Here is a 20290-nt window from a genome sequence, read left to right as displayed (position 1 = left end):
GGGCCAGGGGTAGCCTCCCCAGCCAGGAGCTCAAGGGCCAAGCAGGACGGTCCCGTGGTCCGGATGTGGCCTGCGGGCCATAGTTTGCCCACCTCTGGACTAGATGATCATAATAGTCCCTTCTGGGCCTTAAAATCTATTTATGTTATTACCACATGTCATAAATATAAAGGGAAGGGTAAACCCCTTTAAAATCCCTCCTAGCCAGAGGAAAAATCCTCTCACCTGTAAAGGGTTAAGAAGCTAAAGGTAACCTCACTGGCATCTGACCAAAATGACCAATGAGGAGACAAGATACTTTCAAAAGATGGGAGGAGGGAGAGAAACAAAGGGTCTGGGTCTGTCTGTATGCTGCTTTTGCCAGGGACAGAACAGGAATGGAGTCTTAGAACTTTTAGTAAGTAATCTAGCTAAGTATGTGTTAGATTATGATTTCTTTAAATGGCTGAGAAAATAGCTGTGCTGAATAGAATGACTATCGCTGTCTGTGTGTCTTTTTTGTAACTTAAGATTTTCCCTAGAGGGAGTCTCTGTGTTTTGAATCTAATTACTCTGTAAGGTATCTACCATCCTGATTTTACAGAGGTGATTCCTTTACTTCTATTAAAAGTCTTCTTGTAAGAAAACTGAATGCTTTTTCATTGCCCTAAGATCCAAGGGTTTGGGTCTGTGGTCACCTATGCAAATTGGTGAGGATTTTTACCAAATCTTCCCCAGGAAGTGGGGTGCAAGGGTTGGGAGGATTTTGGGGGGAAAGACGTGTCCAAACTACGTTTCCCAGTAAACCCAGTTAAAGTTTGGTGATGGCAGTGGAAATTCCAAGGGCAAAGGATAAAATTAATTTGTACCTTTGGGGAAGTTTTAACCTAAGCTGGTAAAAGTAAGCTTATGAGGTTTTCATGCAGGTCCCCACATCTGTACCCTAGAATTCAGAGTGGGGAAGGAACCTTGACACCACAGATTCCACATTATTGGGAACTCAGCTGATTGTGCTCAGCACTGCTTACGTTCTTTTGGTCAATTACCCAGATTAGATTAGTTCACTTGCACTTTTGCGGGGTCTGGTGTATTCACAGTTCAAACATATACCTCCTTTGCAGGATCTGGTTTATTCACTCATTCTACAGAGGGTAACTCATTTATTTAGCTGCTCTAGTTTGTGCCCTCTGCAGGTCCATGTAAGAGTCCCAGTTGGTTTCCTCCCTCTGGTGAGGAACTGCCAGCCCTCCTCTCAGAGTTGGGGTGTATTGCAGACATCGCTCTGTCTCTCTTCTGAAGACAGAAGCCCCATACCTCTCCTCCTGGGAGCTGGAGTTGTACTTTAGGCCAGCTGCAGAGCCTCAGGCAGCTTCTCCTCCAGCTAGCCCTTTTCCAATTCAGTCCTTCCACTTGCTGCTGTCTGCCCTGCTCTGAGAAGGAGGCGGTATATATGCTGGTCCCCCCCCTAGAGCTCAACCCCAATTGGTTGGGTGAGAGGGGAGCCTTACCTTGCCCACTCTGCAAGGCTCCTGATCCTGGGCCCTTACGAACCAGTGCCAAGAGTTTCTCCCAAACACCACTTATTGCTTTCTACCCATACCTTCTCCACCAAATCTCCTTGGTCTTTCTGTATGTCAGATCTTTCCACGTCTTAAAGGGCCACGCCACGTGACATGGTTGGGCTGACCCCTACGCACCCCTACCCTTAAGGGGGGCAGATCCCGCCATCACATTTAATTTATTAGCAATCTCTGGGTTCCCAGCAAAAAGTTGCTATTATCCGAAGGTTGCCAATAAGGTAAAGGCAGGTTGGTGGAGCTGCAGCCAGGGATAGAAGCACTGGAGTATGCCTAGCCCGGGCCCCTGATGCCAGGGCAAGGCATAGCCACAGAGTGCAGGGAAAGGTACTGTGCAGCCCACATGCTCCTGCTCTCCATGGAAAGCCCCAACATCTGGGCCGCAGCCCCTCTCCCTGCTGCTGCCCAGCCCACAGCCTCCCCTCTCAAACACCCTCTGACACTTCCTGGGAATACCCAGGGTTGTGAGGCACCTTGCTACCGCCTGCCCTTAGCATGAGGAAGTTTTGCCTCTGCCTGCTGTGTCAGCTCCCTGAATCCACCAGCCTCTGGCAACACAAACACTGCCTTCCTGGCCTTCGCAGGCCTCGATCTCTCTGTGTAGGTAGTAATAGACACAGACCAACCCCGCAGTCCTCCGAGTGTCCCTCAGGAGTGCTCAGCCCCTGTTCCACTGACCGCCCACAGAACTCTTAGATTCGCTATTCCCAAAGGAACAGTACCCACCAGCTTGCAAAATTCACCTCCAGACCCACTCTGCTTAACATACTGCACTTAACATTTGGCATCAAGAGGTCCTTGGGTCATGCTCCCCTCTGGCAGAGCCTCTCCCATTGGAGGGGATGCGGATGCCCGGCCCAGTCCTTCACCGCCTGTGCCGGCAGTGTGTCCCTGCCTGTAGGCCAGTTTGGTGGGGCTGCAATCGGGGAAGGCATGTGCCACTCTTCCTGCCTGCAGTGGGGTCTTTCTTTAAAAAAAAAAAAAAAAGTTCTGAATAAGTGGCATAAAGCTGAATCCCATAACCATTATAGTCAATGGGACAGGATTGGTTCCTAGCAAAACGTTGCTATTAACTGAAAGTTGTTAATAGTGGGGTTGCTGAGAACCAGCATCCGCTGTTTTGTATTTAATAGTGCCAAAGTGATGCTAGGTGCTTTACACACAGGAAGGTCCCCTCCTACAAACATTTATGTGCATAGTTAACTTTAAACATGCATAAAGAAAAGGAGGACTTGTGGCACCTTAGAGACTAACCAATTTATTAGAGCATAAGCTTTCGTGAGCTACAGCTCACTTCCTCAGATGCATATCGTGGAAACTGCTGCAGTTTCCACGATATGCATCTGAGGAAGTGAGCTGTAGCTCACGAAAGCTTATGCTCTAATAAATTGGTTAGTCTCTAAGGTGCCACAAGTCCTCCTTTTCTTTTTGCGAATACAGACTAACACGGCTGCTACTTTTAAACATGCATGTAATTCCACTGCAGCCAGTGGAAGTACTCACATGCATAAAGTAAAGCATGTGTATAATTGTTTACAGGGTCAACAAAGAAAACCAAGCCCCTTCCTCAAAGAGCATATTATCTAAACAAATATCTTGTTGGCAAAGGATGGGATGCAACAAACTGGAAGAGACTGAGTTGTGCCTCAGTTCTCCCAGTTATAAATGGCTACTGGTGCACTGTAAAAGTGCATAATCATCATCATCTGTAACTTCTCTTTTATGTTTGAGTGTGGGATTAAAACACTTATTTGTATTTCAGCTATTCACAGCTGCCACCGTTAGGAACATTGAATCCTGCAACATCTCACTGAAATTAGGGGAAATAAATAACACAGCATGCCCAGCTGACTATCTTCCAGCTTTCAGTTTCTTATTTCAGAACCAGATTTCTTCAAGCAAGGCAAAGCCATTACTTCTTATTAAGAATATACATACAGTATAATTCCAGTTATCTGAATTCTCTTTATGCAAAAATCCTACTTATCCAAATCCATGGTGTGGATTGTGGTCCCATGAGGTCCCCCATGTAGTCCTATGTTAGTTAATAGCATTTCAGTTTACCCAAACGCCCAGTTATCCAAAAGTTTCGGAGGTCCCCTAGCCCATTCGGATAAGTAGGATTGGTGGGTGGGTGGGTGTGTGTGTGTGTATTTACATCATATGCTGAGATTGAAAAATAAGCTATTTAAGAGGTATCCAGTATTCTGAAAAATTCTCAGTATCTGAACAATACTTTCCCCTCTCACACAGCATTACACCAAACAGATTTTCCTGAAATTAAGTAACAATTGTTCTAGGCTGAAACTGAACAATAGAAATTAATTTTTGAACTGAAATAGGAATTTAAGGTGGAAATGCCTTGTCAGTCTTAACTACAGTATTTCCATTGTTCCATTCCATTCTAAATCTTCCTTTGAACATCAAATAAAGGATGTCCCTTTATTTGGCTTGGGATATTAGATGCCAGTCAGAGGAAATCAAAATAGTTTTGTTCTCAAGCTTGATCTCCTTTTTGCGACATGCACTCCTTTCCTGGAGCTCTCAGCACTGAAGCATGTCAGTTTAATGAGGCAGCCTTTGGAAACTGTAAATCAGAGGTGTCCACTTTGGCAGCTGAGGGTCCAGTATGAATCCTCAGGGTCTTAAATGCACCTGTGGCTGCCCTCTCCCTGTAACTGCCCTTTCCCTGTAACTGCAGGATGAAATCAAAATGGATCAATAGCAGGACTTGGTTGCTGTTGAATTCAAAGAAGAAATCAGTTTTAGTCATGGATTATGAGAGATACTAATATGAGCTATGAGTATGGTTGTGTGCATTTATTTTTAAAATTATACAAATGTGTATGATTGCAATCTAGTTATGGCATTCAGGGGTCAGTTGTTAATGAGACCCTAGATATTGCAAAGCAGGGGCACCACTATAGCAAACACTAAGACTGATCAAGTAAAATCTACTTTATCATCAGTTGAGAAGTTAAAGCACGCAGCATATGTCACCTGCAGTGATTAACCTTTGATGTGGGAGCAGATAACATAGAGTGAAGACTGGAAGCTGTGGGGAAGGCATGATGTCAGATATGAAATCTGTTTCTAACACAACAGTAAAGAATTTGTGCAGATTGTAAATTGGAGCTGTTGATCACCTCCCCTCATCAGTGGGGATAATTTCTGTTGGATATCATGGTCTTTCTGCAAAAATTGTTGTCTGAATATTACAGAAGCTGAACTGTGTTTAGATTCCCAAAGAACAACAATTATACCCATGCTGGGACTGCACTGGTGACTGTTTAGGAAGCTCCCTTATTCAGTGTTGTTGTATCTGCGTTGGTCCCAGGATATTAGAGAAACAAGGTGGGTTGGTCAAATAAAAGATATTACCTCATCTACTTTGTCTCTGGATAGTTCCTGTTGGTTTCAGGGTACTTGCAGCTTTGACCTTCTCCTGGCCTATTCAAGGAATCCCCTCTTAGGTCTCAGGCCTCTAGCCTTCACCTTTCTCTGGGCGGGGACACACACTTCTCTCTCTTCACTACAGATTTAGGCTTGCAACCCCCTTTCACTTCACTGTGTTTATCACAGCAGGTCTGACTAAAGTCCGGCCCCTGCACTTTACTTTCCTCCCCATGGGCTACGATCAGTGTCAGTTACCAATAACCAAACAGTTCTCTGAAAGCACAGTACATTTATTTAGGGACAAAACACATAAAATAATAAAAATATATAAATACATACCAACAGTCACCCATTGTCCCCATGCGGGAGTCTGGCAGATCAAAGTTCTTCCCAACCGTTCAGCAGGACTGGGTCCCTCGTTGGACATGTCCATTTGCTGAATCAAAAGGAAGGCCCCTGTGTCACTTCAAGATGGCCCGTTATACGCCAAGTTCTTTCTTTTTTTTTCTGCATTTCTTGAAACCCCAAAGCATTATATGCAAGCCACCTGGAGGCAGGGCACTTCTCTGGAGCTGTTTACAGGGACTTTTTTTCATTCTTGGAGGGGATGCAGTAATCTTCCCCCATGAAGCAGAGTATAATCCCTAGCCCACAATGATACATTAATGCAATATGCCACAAAGATACCACGTGGTTGCAGTATCGGTCCCAGTCCCCAGTTTGTTAGTTAGAATATGGAGGGGAGCATGTCCCCTTCAGATTATTTGGGTTTAGAGTCTCGCCTCCTGAGACTGGTTTTAGCCAACAAAGTTGATAGGCTCCCACTCCTCTTCTCTTCCCATTGGCCTGTAATTCAGTGGAGAAGCGGACCAATTATTATCAAAAGGTATGTCTACACTTCGCGGTGGAGGTGTAACATCCAGTTCAAGCAGACATACCTCTGATAGAACTAGTGCACTAAAAACAGAAGTGTAGCTATAGTAGCACAAGCAATGGGACAGCGGCCCAAGAACATACCTAGTATCTCCAATAGATACCTATCCAGGGCAACTAGCCACTCCCGCGGCCCATGCCGCTGTGACTCCACTTCTATTTTTAGTGCATTAGCTCAATCAGAGCTAGCATGAGTACAAGATGGAAATTACCCCTCCAGCTTAAAGTGTAGATGTACCCTGAGCTTCATGTGCTCATGTAATGTGTTACTGCCTGCTTTGGACTCTGGCCCCCACAGAGACACACACACACATGCACTGCCTGGCCAAGATTATCAAATTTAGGATCCCGAATTTAACTCCCAAATCTGTGTTTAGGCACCTAAATAAGGGGTTTGATTTTCTGCAGTACTGTGTCCCCAGCAGCTCCCATTGAACTCAATGGGTTTAAGAGCCTAACTTTAGGCTCCTATTTTTTAAAAAGTCTAGGCCTCTCTCTAATGGGAAGTCATTACCAGAGAAGGCAGAGGAATTTTGGGAAGACTTAAGAACAACAATCCATGAAACAGCTTTAGCTACATTTGGGAGAAAGAGACCATCAAAAAATGACTGGTTTGAAGAAAATGAAGCAGAACTATTAGCTCTCCTCAACATTAAGAACACAGCCTATCAGGAACACAAGAAGCCAACAGAGAGCACCAAAGTGAGATTTCGACATGCAAAATCCGAGGTACAGCGAGGGAGCAGACATTGTGCAAATCATTACTGGATCGAGCTCTGTGAAGAGATGCAGAAAGCCTCAGACACAGGAAACCTCAAAGTCATGTATGACGGCCTGAAGAAAGCTCTAGGTCCCACTATCAACAAAGTTTCCCCTCTCAAATCGCACAGTGGTGAAATCATTACAGATAAATGTCTCGTTAGGTTGAACATTGTTCAGATCTATACGCACAAGAAAGAAACATCACCAGCAAATCACTGGACCAAATACCAACTCTACAGGTCATGCCAGAGCTAAATGTGGAGACCGCTGTAGAAGAGCTAAGCAAGGCCATTGATTTGCTATCAAGTGGCAAGGCTCCTGGAAAAGACGGGAAAGACAGCCTGTTACCATATCTTCATCAGCTGCTACTTAAATGCTGGAAAGGGGGTGAGGTAACATGTGTGTGATGCAAACATCACCACTTTGTATAAAAATAAAGGCGAAAAGGGCGACTGCAACAACTACAGGGGTATCTCGCTACTAAGTATAGCAGGAAAAGCTTTCACAAAAGTCATCTTAGTGCACCTACAACAGCTGGTGAATCGTGTCTACCCTGAATCACAGTGCAGACATGATATTTTCTCTGCGTCAACTCCAAGAAAAGTGCAGAGAGCAAAACTGACCATTGCACATGGTCTTTGTGGACCTAACCAAAGCATTCGACACAGTCAGCAGAACAGCAGGTCTATTTGCAATACTAGAAAAGATAGGATGTCCACTAACCCTGTTAAATCTTATACATTCATTCCACAACAACATGAGAGCAGCTGTCCAGTTTTACAGGTCCACTTCGAACAGCTTTGAGATGAAAAGCAGAGTGAAGGAACAATGTGTTTTTTCCCCTACACTCTTTGGCATCTTCTTCTTGGTATTCTTGAACTGTGCATTTAGGACATGAAAGATGGAGTTTATCTCCACACAAGATCAGATGGGAAACTCTTCAACCTGTTTCAACTTAAGTCAAAGATCAAAGTAAAAAAAGTGCTAATCAGGGAACTTCTGTTTACTGATAAAGCTGCCTCCATAGCCCACAATGAATATCTATTACAAGAACTCATGGACCACCTTTCAAGTGCCTGTCAGGCATTTGCTCTGACCATCAGCATCAAGAAAATGGTTGTATTAAACTAGAGGGTTCAACAAGATCCTTCAATTACCTTAAATGCAAACCATCTAGAAGTAGTCCAAAAATTCAGCTATTTAGATTCTACAGTGACCAGCAACTTCTCACTGGATGAAGAACTAAATGTTCACATTGGAAAGGCTGCCACCACCTTTAGCAGACAAACTAAAAGAGCATGGAACAACTCAAAGTTTACCATCAAGACCTAAATGCTAGTGTACCAAGCTTGCGTCCTCAGCACTCTCATGTATGGTGGGGAAACCTGGACAACTTATGCTCCTCAGGAGAAATATTTATGCCACATACTCATCACCAAATGGCAAGATAAAATCACCAATGAAGAGGTTCTTCAAAGAGCAAATTTACCACGTGTGACAGCCCTGCTCAAGCAAAGATGACTGCACTTGGTGGGACATCTGAGTAGGTTGGAAGACAGATGTGTGCCCAAGGACATGCTATACAGGGAGCTATCAGAGGGAACAAGAACAACAGGATGTCCCAAGCTTCACTATAAAGACACATGCAAGTGAGATATGAATAAATTTAGAATTGATCCTGACCAATGGGAAATGTTGGCAAGTGATTGTAACAAGTGGAGCCATTGTCTCCATCAGGGTATCAAAACCGATGATAGAAGCTGGCTCCTACAGCTTGAGGAGAAAAGAGCCCATAGGAAGCAAGCAACTCCCAACCAAGATACATAGATTTGCAATAACTGCCAAAGATCATGCAAATCTCAGATTGAATTATTCAGTCACATGAGACATTGCAAACCATCTACATCATAGGCTTCAGTTCCCATCGTCTCTCGCAGACAAAAGGATACCAACGTAGCCTCTGTCTCTCCCACACTATCACGCTGTCTCTTTTTTTCTCAGTGATCGGGTAGTTGATATTTAGAACTAGTTTTCTAGTGTGGACAGTCTGCATTAATATATTGTGGCTGTTCTGGGGGAAATCAGTTTCAGGAGGAATCACTAAATTCCTATTTGTAGCATCAGCCTATTACTTTACTTTAACCCCTTGGCTCCAAGCTGGTTGGGAGTTTCTAAATTAGTGCTAGGCCATCTTGTATGAATGCGGGATTAGAAAATCCTGAGAACTCTTATAGCAGGACATTTTAGAACTGCAAATTTTCATAATCCAAGTGTATATGTCTCTCCTGGCACTAGAGAAGGTTGGTATTGCATAGGTGCAGCCATAATTGACACCAGCTCGCAACAGTCCAAGGATTGCGAAATGGGGATATCATTACTTACTTACTTCTAAAAAGTGTTCCTTTGGTAGCCCAAATGTATATAATGCCTAGGATCAAATACATGGAATCGGTAACCATATAAGAGAAAAAATGAGTGGGATCTGTGCATGCTTTTGAAGAAAAAAATAACAATGTTAGGTGAAACTCTTAATGTGCTTCACTGAGAGTGTTACTTAAGTCAGCATTATAGGATCAGACTCATAGAGGTCATTGGAGAGTTCAGACATATTTAATAAAATGTGGGATGTGTATGGAAAACAGTTACAGCCTGAGGGTATCCATATAACTTTTGTAACCATGGTATTTTTTCCTTTGAGATCTCTCAACTCAGCTCCCTCTTTCAATATAAACTGATAGTATATACCAGTAATAATAAAGGTCTCAGGTTTAACATAATGTTTTCTGTTCTCAGTGCTTTTTTTTTGAGACAAAGGACTGATAACCAGGGTTCCAATAATCAATAATAAATCAGTACAAATAATTCTCTCTCTAATCAAATTAACAATGTTGGACTGGTTTCAATTTATTAAATAATTAAAGAGACATTGAATAAGTCAGAAGGATTGGATTTATTAAGATTATTTATTTATTTATTTATCTATTTATTTTATTAATTAGACAGTGCCTGATCCTGCAGTGATCCCAGTCTTGTCTTGGGTCTAATGACCCGTTGACAGCCTTTTTACCATTATACCCCTAGTTTTTTGGATGTCTGCAGTTTCAGGTCCTAGTACTGTAGTTCCCTTTTTCTGACCTGAATTTATCTTGCTTTTCCAGAACTTGGAACTTTCGTAATATTTCATTAATTTCTAGCTGCCTGACCACATATCTATTGCTTACTCACTGTTTGTCTGTTAACAAGTTATTTTACATATGTTCCTATCTCTTTGAGGTTAGTACATTGTTTGCTCAGTTAAACAGAAGGACACTTGGCAAAAGGTTATTATATCTTTCCTCTTAATAGAACTGCAAGCTGATAAATTTCCACTTTTTAACATTCCCACAAGCATTCTGGTCCCTTGGCTCAACTTTGGCTCACAGACCAGCCAGAAGGCCTTACAAGGCTGGCCTACTGGCCCACAGTCCCCACCCTAATACCATAAATGTATTTATGGTATCACTTATCACTTATTTAATTCATGCAAAGCCTATAAACATACTATTATTTACTTATCTACACAACACTACATAAGGATCAACATAAGTTATAAAAGTATTGGCATACAAAGCTTCAGTTTCAATCTTTTCCTCCTCACCCATACATCTTAAGCAGCAAAACAGATTGAACACCATCAAAAGTATAATGAACTACAGTTAAAGCCTTGAAAGTAATTTTTACCCAAGTGTGTGACAACAGGACCTCAAGATCCCTATCTTGGAGTAACTAAGTGAGATCCTCTCTGCCTTTTTCATGCTGTTACTAATTTGTGTAAAATGAGCATTTTTCCAATTAACAAGATTTTCAGGTTTAAAGTTAGTGGAGTGATGTATACATCAAAACCAGGGACCAACTCCTCAATTTCATCCCAGTGGTCAGATTCACTGTTGATTATGGATATCTCACTGGAAATTGGAATGGCGGTTATACTGGTTTGCTCAACCACAGTTCATGTTTATAGGATAAAGCAAAAATTTAGAGTGATGATATCAGATTTATGACTCCCATAAATATATATGAGCATACATATATCGAGCAGGGGGTTGGACTAGATGACCTTCTGGGGTCCCTTCCAACCCTGATATTCTATGATTCTATATGTTTCATGATCAGTAACAACACAGTACTGTCCATCCATGTTATAGGTTACCCTCTCCTCTGGTTGTCTTCACTTGGTTAACCTTACCGGACATGAGACAGCAGAAGCTAACTCATGTCTCACTGAGCTGGTATGTGCTGGCATGGCCACACACCAGAGTGGCAATGTCAAAGACATCACACCTACACAAGTAAAGAATATTTTCAGTAAAAAGTAAATCTTAGGCTATGTCTACACTGCCGGAGCTTACAACAGCACAGCTGTGGTGCTAAAGCCTTGATGCTGTAAGGCACGCAGTGTAGCCACTCTTTGTTGGCAGACGAGAACTCTCCTGCCAACAAAATAAACAAGGGGTGTCAGCTTTGTTGGCGGGAGAGCATTTCCCCCACCCCCGACAAAGCGCTGTCCACACCAGCACTTTTCATCGGCAAAACTTTTGTCAGTCGGGAGTGTTTTAAAGTGCAATGTAGATGTAACTTTAGTTCCTGTCATCACAGAGCTGGTGTTCTATTTTTTCTCTATTGTTATTTATACAGTGCAGAAAATGCGTCAGGCACTTTACAGAACAACTTCAGAAGATGTGATCCCTCACCAGAATGCTTGACAATGTAAATTTAGATTTGTCTCAGTGAGTGAGAGTTAAAAGCAGTAGGAGAAATGGGGTGAGGAAGGACAAGGGTTATAGAAATGAGATCACATGGTTTCTCCGTTTTAGTATGTGTGAGGTCTTGAAGGTTCCATGTGTGTTTCCTAATGTGGATACAATCGTATGCAACATATTTTTTTGTCATGTGAAATATTGGCCTAGAGAGGTAAACTAGGCAAGAGATACTGTGAGCTGAGAACACACGCACACAAACAAAACAGTTATATTTTGTTTTACACTTATGCACAATATGGTATCTAGTATCACAGTAAGCACTGAGAGCCATGTGTTGGATCAGAATGTCCCCAGTTATATCCAGCTGAACCCGTTTAAGTCAATATCACAACACTTGCCTCAGCTAATTAGATGTGCTTAAAATGGGCTAGTGGATAGATCACAGGGCCATGACTCAGAAGATCTGGATTCTATTCCCAGCTCTGCTGCTGGCCCACTGGGTGACCTTAGGCAAGTTGCTTTCCCTCTCTGTACCTGTTTCCTTATCTGTAAAATGATGCTAATGGTACTGACCTCCTTTGCAAAGCCTTTGTGATGTGTGGATGAAAAATGCAACGTAAGAGCTAGGTATTATTAAAATCCAAAGGCCCAGATGTTTCTCTGCATTAGGGCTTCCTTACTTTGTATCACAAGTGCAGAGTGGCTTTGAACATGGTACAGCAGCAGTGCTCAAGTCATGCCAGAATGCTGCTCTGGCACTGGTTTGGCAAGCTGGAACAGTGTTCTGGTACTTTCCATAATTGCAAAGTAACCCAATGATTATTCATGCTAAAAATATTGGATTTTTAAAAAGCTTTTTATTAAGGCAAAGTTACTATTTCCAGAAGAGCCCTTTTTAAAAAATCCTGCATCACAACTCTGCTAATTCTAGCCACTTCCCAGCATCTGTTTATCAAGAGACAATCCGAATCCTATTAGTCTACTTCAGGGGTCGGCAACCTTTGGCACACAGCTCATCAGGGTAATCCGGTGGCAGACCGTGAGACATCTTGTTTACATTGACCGTCCGCAGGCACAGCCCCCTGCAGTTCCCAGTGGCTGTGGTTCGCCATTCCCAGCCAATGGGAGCTGCGGGAATCCGTTAGAAGACTATTGCAGCAAAACATAATATGTCTGCAAATTCTTAGCATATGTAAGGGACAGCTTTCTGAGTCAGAAAGTTGAAGAAGCAACTAGGGGCTCACACATTTTGGATCTGGTGTTGACCAACAGCGATGAATTAGTTGAGAACATGAAGCTGGTCAGGAACTTGGCAGGAAGTGTTCATGATCTGATAGAATTCAAGATCCTATGAAAAGGAGGACATGAGAACAGAAAAAGAAGGACGCTGGACTTCAGAAAGGTGGGTTTCAACCAACTAAGAGAAATAGTAGGCAAGGTCCAAGGAAAGACCAATTAGAAAGAAAAGGAGTTGATGAGGGCCTCCAGTTCTTAAAAGATATAATACTAAATGTTCAACATCAAGCTATTTCCGATGCAGAGGAAAGATAAGAAGAGCCACAGCAGGCCACTGTGGCTGCACAAGGAGCTTTTTACCTATCTAAAAACCAAAAGGAATACATACAGGAAATGGAAGGAGGGACATGACACCAAGGAAGTATACATGGGAAAAGCGTGAGCCTGCAGGGACAAAATCAGGAAAGCCCAGGCAAAGCATGAGTTACAGCTAGCAATAAACATTAGAGCAACAGGAAGGGGTTCTTCAAATATGTCAGACAAAAAAGAAAGATCAAGGACAGTGTGGATCCACCGTTCAATGGAGAAGGTGAGCTGGTAACAGAAGATGATAGAAAGGCAGAGCTGCTCAATGCCTACTTTGCTTCAGTCTTCTCACAAAAAAATGACATGACAGGACTACTAGTGAAGTTACCATCGACAATAAAGGGGAAGGGATGCAGATCGGGATTAGTAAGGAACATATCAGAGATCTTCTGACGAATTTGAATAAATTCAAATCAGTGGGGCGGGGGATGCTATTCCCTCGAGAGTACTGAAGGAATTAGCTGAAGAAATCTTGGAGTCACTGGCAATAATATTTACAAACTCATGGATGACAAGAGAGGTCCTGGAAGACTGGAGAAGGGCTAATGCAATGCCCATCTTTAAAATGGGGGAAAAGGAGAACTATAGACCAATCAGCCTGACTTCGATACCTGGTAAGCTACTAGAGAGAAATATATAAAAATTCAATTTGCAAATATTTGGTGGGTGAAGGGGTAATCGCTAGTAGCCAGCATGGATTTACCAAGAACAAATCATGCCAATCCAGCTTGATTTTATTCTTTGAGAAGGTAACTGATTTTGTGGATAAGGGGAATGGAGTGGACATAATATACTTGGACTTCAGCAAGGCTTTTGACACAGTCCCACATGACATTCTGATAAGTAAGTTGTAGAAATGTGGGCTCAACAGAACTACATAATTGGTTAAACAACCACAAAGAACAACTATTAATGGAATGGTGCCAGATTGGAGGGAGGTCTCAAGTGGGGTTCCACAGGGATCTGTTTTGGGTCTAGTGTTGTTTAACATCTTTATTAATGACCTGGATGTAGGTATTGAGCACATACTGCTCAAGTCTGCAGATGACACAAAGCTGGGGGCGGGGGAGGTTGCCAATACTTTGGAGGATAGAGCTAAAATTCGGAGGGATCTTGATAAGGTAGAGAACCGGGCTATAGACAACAAAATGAAATTCAACCTAAAGACAGATGTTAGGTGCTACGCTTAGGGAAGAAAAACCAAGTGCACAAATACAGAATGGGGGAAAACCTGGCTTGGTAGCAGCACTGTTGAGAGGGATCTGGGAGTTGTGGTGGATCACAACCTCAACATGAGTCAACAATTGCAAAAAAGCAAATGCAGTTTTAGGTTGCATTAACAGAGGCATAGCATGCAAGTCCCAGGAGGTGATAGTACTGCTCTACTAGGTGTTGGTTGGCCTCAGCTGAAGTACTGTGTCCAATTTTGGTCACCAGTGTATAGAAAGCATGTAGAGAAACTGGAAAGGATCCAGAGACGAGCAACAAAGATGATCAAAGGGATAGAATGATGCAAGCCATACGAGGAAAGGCTGAAGGAACTGGATATATTTAATTTGGAAAAGAGGAAATTAAGGGGGGATATGATAGCAGTCTTCAGATACTTGAAAGGCTGCCATAAAGAAGATGGAGAAAAGTTGTTCACTTTTACCACAGAGAGCAGGACAAGAGGCAATGGGTTCCAACTACAGAATAGCAGGTTTAGATTAAATCTCAGGAAAAACTTCCTAACTGTGAGAACAGTAGGACAATGGAACAGACTGCCACGGGAGGTTGTGGAAGCTTCTTCACTGGAGGTTTTCAAAAGGAGGCTGGATAGCCATCTGTCTTGGATGGTTTAGACACAACAAATTCTGCATCTTGGAGGTTAGACTAGTTGGCCCTGGTGGTCCCTTCTAACCCTATGATTTTACACGGTACCCCACACTAATTCTTAATGATTAAATAAGTGAAGTAAAGCTGGTTGCTCTTTCAAAGACGATTTGCTGTTGCTAATGTTTTTCTTTTTCATTGCCTCATCTGGTTACTAAATTTCCTGTCTTAGAAGACTGGAGAAAATTGAAATGATTATTCAAGTTGGATGAATACACAGGGGGAATGTCCATGTGAAGCAAACATCCTGTAAGCTATTAGATTTCAGATTCTTTTATTTTATTTTTAGTAATTCAGATACCAGTTGTACCATCTTGTGTGACATAAGTCCAGGTGCATATATGGGAACAGATCCAATCCTGTTTTATCAGCGGAGCTTCAGCAGTCTGCATCTCACAGTGTAACCACTCAGGCAGCAATTACACTGAGTCTACCAGCAGTCCCAGAGTTTTCAGGTTCTAGCCTTAAAGGGACATGGCATTATACCCTAGTTCAAATTGCCAGAGATGGGGAAATGTAACTAAGTAGGAAAATTCCTCCAAATTCAGTGCCTCACAGAGCAGGGCACCAGTTGGATTGGGACCTTGAGCCACTACCATAATATACAAATAATTAATAAGAACCTCCACATTGCATACACCATTTTGTCTGCCATATGAAATAAGTAAATAGGTCCATCAAACAGTTACAACCCATATTTGATGGGGATCAAAACCTGAAAGAAATCTTTCCTGAACCTCCTCTTCTGGCCTTCAAACAACCTACCTTGCCAAGCTCATCATCAGAAGCAACCTCATCATAGACCAGGACACCCTAAACTGAAAGTGGTACCAGACCCCACTAGAACAACAGATGCAAAACCTACAGACATATCTCCACTGCTAGACACAATATGCCTTTCAAGATTCATGGGTCCTATACATGCTTATCACAACATGTGGTGTACCTCATCTGGTGCATCAAATGCCACAATAACAACTATGTAGGTGAAATGAGACAATTACCGGGCACTCAAATGAACTCACACAGAAAAATGATAAAAGTCATATCACCTGTGGGTAAACACTTTTCACAAAGTGATCACTCCATATCTGATCTTTCAATACTTATCCTCAAGGGAAACCTGCACAACACCTTCAAAAGCTGAGCCCAGATGCTTAAATTCTTCATTCTACTGGCCACCAAAAACCATGGACTTAGCAGGGAGACTGGCTCATTACAACAATTTGTCACACAACACACTGCCTGCCATCTATTAATTGCCCACTTCAAAACCTTTATGCACGAGAATCTAACCCCCAATCGCCCACTTCATTTCAAATGGCTGCCTCAAACATGTGTTACCCCTTCTCTTGACAGTCTGTCCAAATTTATATTTATCTCAGACACTCTGCTTCCTTCCCCAGACCTGAAGAAGAGCTCTGTGTAGCTTGAAAGCTTGTGCCTTCCACCAACAGAAGTTGGTCCAGAAAAAGATATTACCTCACCCATCTTGTCTCTTTCATATCCTGGACCAACATGACTATAACAACACTGCCAACAAGTAAATAGGAGGCAGTATTTGAACTCATTGGGACAGATTGTGTTGAGGACTGTTGATAAATTGAACAGTCAATTGCTTGAGCACACTTTGGTTTGTTATGAAATATATTCAAGAGACAAAATAATCAATATCAATCAGGTTTATTGCTAAAAGTCAAAGATAATATAGTATAGGAAGAAAGGCTTAGTTTCCAGGAAGCTTCTCACGCAGCGTATTTAAATTACTCTCACAGAGAAGGTGTGCTCCCAAACTTATACATTTCAGCTGTTAGTATTTACTGCATGGTTTTACAAGCTACAAAATCCTTTATACATTACTAAAATCCCAACACACCAGTTCGTCCCAGTTCCTTAACTTGTTGTTCTGGACCTTTCCTTATTTTTGTTTTGGCTACTAACATTCCAGGTACTGGTCTGTGAAGGTACCTCCCCAGCTTGTACAGAGCAGAACATTAATGTATTTTGCCTTTAACAAGTTTCTAATGCCAAAGCTTACTTCAGTTTTGTAAAGTGCTACGAGATACTTAGCATAAGTAAACAGGATTATAAAAAGACAGGCCAAGTTAGGACATGTAACTGCTGGAAATGTATACAATATAATGTTATATTGTTATTATGTGCTTCATGCATATTAATATATGTGATTGTGATTGATATATAATTAGCCCAGCATATATTGATCAACAGGTCCAACACCTGTCGCTTGTATTATCAAGGCAACATCTTTGACAAATTAATACATGAAACAGTGGTGAGGACACTTATAGATGGTTTATATATGATTTCTAGTGCTTTAATAAACTGTCTAAGCAGCAATACATGATTAACGCAACTAAAACTAATTTCCTTGTAATACAAACAAGGCTTTAAATGCAAGTTCTATCCTAGTTTGGGAAATTAGTATTTTAAAAGATCCCTATTATTGCTAAGGTCATTTAAGGCTTCTTTTGCCTTGCACATGTTATTGCTAATTTGAATAATGTGAGTGACTTTTTAAATTTAAGGTTAGTGGGTCAATATGCATGTTAAAAACTGGTGAATTTTTTTTTAATTTTATCATGATACTGGGGTTCACTTTAGGTCAAGGATTCACTTCAAAAAAATGGGATAGACATTATTATAGTGTGTTCCACAGTACGTCTGTGAGAATTAACACAAAAATTGGGAGCAATTGCCTTCTGTTGGAATTCTGCATGCATAGCACTTTCAGGATCAGGCCCCTTCTTGCCAGATTTGTTATGTATAAATGTATTAAATGTATAAAAAGCACAGAATCATAGGGCTGGAAGGGACTTTGAGCAGACATCTAGTCCTGTCCTCTGTGCTGAGACAGGACCAAGTATACCTAGACCATCCCGTTTATCTAAGCTGTTCTTAAAAACCTCCAATGATGTGGATTCCGCAACCTCCCTTGGAAACCTATTTCAGTGCTTAAATATCCTTATACTTAGAAAGTTTTTCCTAATATCTAACGTAAACCTCCCTTGCTGCAATTAAGCCAGTTACCTCTTGTCCTCCCTTCAGAGGGCATGGACAACAATTGATCTCTATTTTCTTAACGTATTTGAAGATGGTTTTCCGGTCTCCCCATAGTCTTCTTTTCTCAAGACTAAACGTGCCCAATTTTTTTAACTTTTCCTCGTGGGTATGATTTTCGAAGCCTTTAATCATTTGTGTTGTTCTCTGGACTTTCTCCAATTTGTCCACATCTTTCTTAAAGCGTGGCGCTCAGAACTGGACGCAGAATATTGGTCTTTTTTGCAACTGCATCACATTGTTGACTCTCATTCATTTTTTTAATGATTATAACCCCCAGATCATTATCAGAAGTACTACTGCTGTCTGTACTATTGCCTAGCCACTTATTCCCCAGTTTGTAGTTTTCCTTTCTAAGTTTACTACTTTGCACTTGTCTGTAGTGAATTTCATCTTGTTGATTTCAGACCAATCCATCAATTTGTCAAGATCATTTTGAATTCTACTCCTCCTCCTCCAAAGTGCTAGTAACCCCTCAAAGCTTGGTGTTGTCCACAAATATTATAAGCATATTCTCCACATCATTATCCAAGTAAACCCCCCTAGATATGTCCCCGCAGTCTGATAGCAAACCATTGATAACTACTCTTTAAGTACAGTCTGTCAGCTCATTTTGCACCCACGTTATAGTCATTTCATCTAGACCACATTTCCATAGTTTGTTTATGAGACTGTCATGTGGGACTGTGTCAAAAGCCTTACTAAAATTAAGAAATATTACATCTACAGGTTCCTCCCATCCACTAGGTCAATAACCCTGTCAAAGAAGGAAATTAGTTTGATTTGGCATGATTTGTTCTTGGCAAATCCATGTTGGCTATTACTCATAACCATTTTGTCCTCTAGGTGCTTGCAAACTGATTGTTTAATAATTCGTTCCAGTTCCTTCAAGGTATCTAAGCTAGGCTGACTATTCTGCCATTCCCCGGGACCTCTTTGTTCCTCTTTTTAAAGTTAGGGACTATGTTTGCCCCCTCCATACCTCTGAGACCTCACTCATCCTCTAGGAGTCCTCAGAGATAATTGCTGATGGTTCTGAGATTGCTTCAGCTAGTTCCTTAAGTACCATAGGATGAATTTCATAAGGCCCTGTTAATTTGAATACATCTAATTTACCTAAATACTATATGACCTATTCTTTCACTATTTTGCTTTTCTGTGTCTTCTTCCTTGTTATTAATATTAATTGTGTTAAATATCAGGTTACAATTTACCTTTTTAGAGAAGACTGAAGCAAAAATAGGCATTAGCCTTGTTTCTGTCATCCATTATTAGCTCTCCTTCCCCGATAAGTAGAGAGCCTACACTTTCCTTATCTTTCCCTTGCTCCAAATGTATTTATAGAACTACTTCTTAATTGCTTTTTATGACCTTTGTTAGGTGTAGTGCATTTTGTGCCTTAGCTTTTCTGATTTTGTCCCTACGTGCTTGTACTATGGTGCTTGTGCTTGTGCTTTGGTACTCCTCCTTAGCAATTTGTCCATGTTTTCATTTTTTTGCATGACACCTTTTTGATTTTCAGATCATTAAAGAATTCCTGATGGAGCCATATTGGCCTCTTACTATTCTTCTGATCTTTCCTTTGCATCAGAATTGTTTGCTGTTGTACCTTTAATATTGTCTCTTTGAGAAATTGCCAGCTCTCCTGAACTCCTTTTTCCCTTAGATTTTCTTCCTATGGGACCTTACCTCCCAGTTCTCTGAGTTTGTTAAAGTCTGCTTTTTTGAAGTCCATTTTCCTTATTCAGCTAATTTCACTCCCTCCTTTCCTTAGGATCATGAAATCTGTAATTTCATGATCACTTTTACCCAACTTGCCTTCAAATTCTCAACCAATTTGTCCCAGTTAGTCAGAACCAACTCTAAAATGGCTGTCCCCCTGAAACAAAATGTTGTCCCCAATACATTCCAAGAACTTGCCATATTTTTGTGTTTTGCCATATTACTTGTCAGAATCCTTTTTCTGCTATTAATTTATACCATTGTATAGGGGGGTAATATATTGTAAGAAGTTATTTTTTCTGTTCTTTCTTTAACAGGATTGGGAATTTCCACATTTCATGGGTGATGTTGATGTAAATCTTCCTGGCTTGCCATATGCACATCTGCAGTTCAAACTACCTTACTTCCAAAAGATCTTCAAGGAAGAATATCACATACATATAACAGGTACGTAATCTTATACGTGGTGATAGCTATCTCACATGGTACTCTTTTCTGCTGGGATGAGTCTGTTGACCATATGATTTTTACCCAGATTATGTTTTTTCTTCAAAATAACCCATTAGTGAAGAGAACAAGAATATATATTCCATGAACCAAACAGGCCTACAATTCTTCAAGGAGTTCACA

At 41.4% G+C, this 20290-nt stretch overlaps 1 protein-coding gene across 2 annotated transcripts in view; it reads left to right on the top strand.

Moving 5' to 3' along the window:
• Positions 1-20290, top strand: part of TMEM117 (transmembrane protein 117) — a 320747-nt gene that overhangs the window by 283526 nt on the left and 16931 nt on the right. Inside the window, exon 8 of one of the 2 annotated variants that reach the window (XR_014714338.1) lies at positions 19978-20056. Coding sequence is in view for 1 of the 2 variants with exons in the window: in XM_084650322.1 (XP_084506448.1) it covers positions 19978-20107 (130 nt within the window). In the remaining variant the exon portion in view is untranslated. Of the gene's footprint in view, positions 1-19977; positions 20108-20290 lie in introns of those variants that run through there. The other variant, XM_084650322.1, reaches the window with a different exon arrangement.

Source organism: Lepidochelys olivacea (genome assembly GCF_965140295.1).
Source record: "Lepidochelys olivacea isolate rLepOli2 genome assembly, chromosome: 1".
NCBI classification, from domain to species: Eukaryota; Metazoa; Chordata; order Testudines; family Cheloniidae; genus Lepidochelys; species Lepidochelys olivacea.
This window is presented reverse-complemented; position numbering and strand designations above follow the sequence as displayed.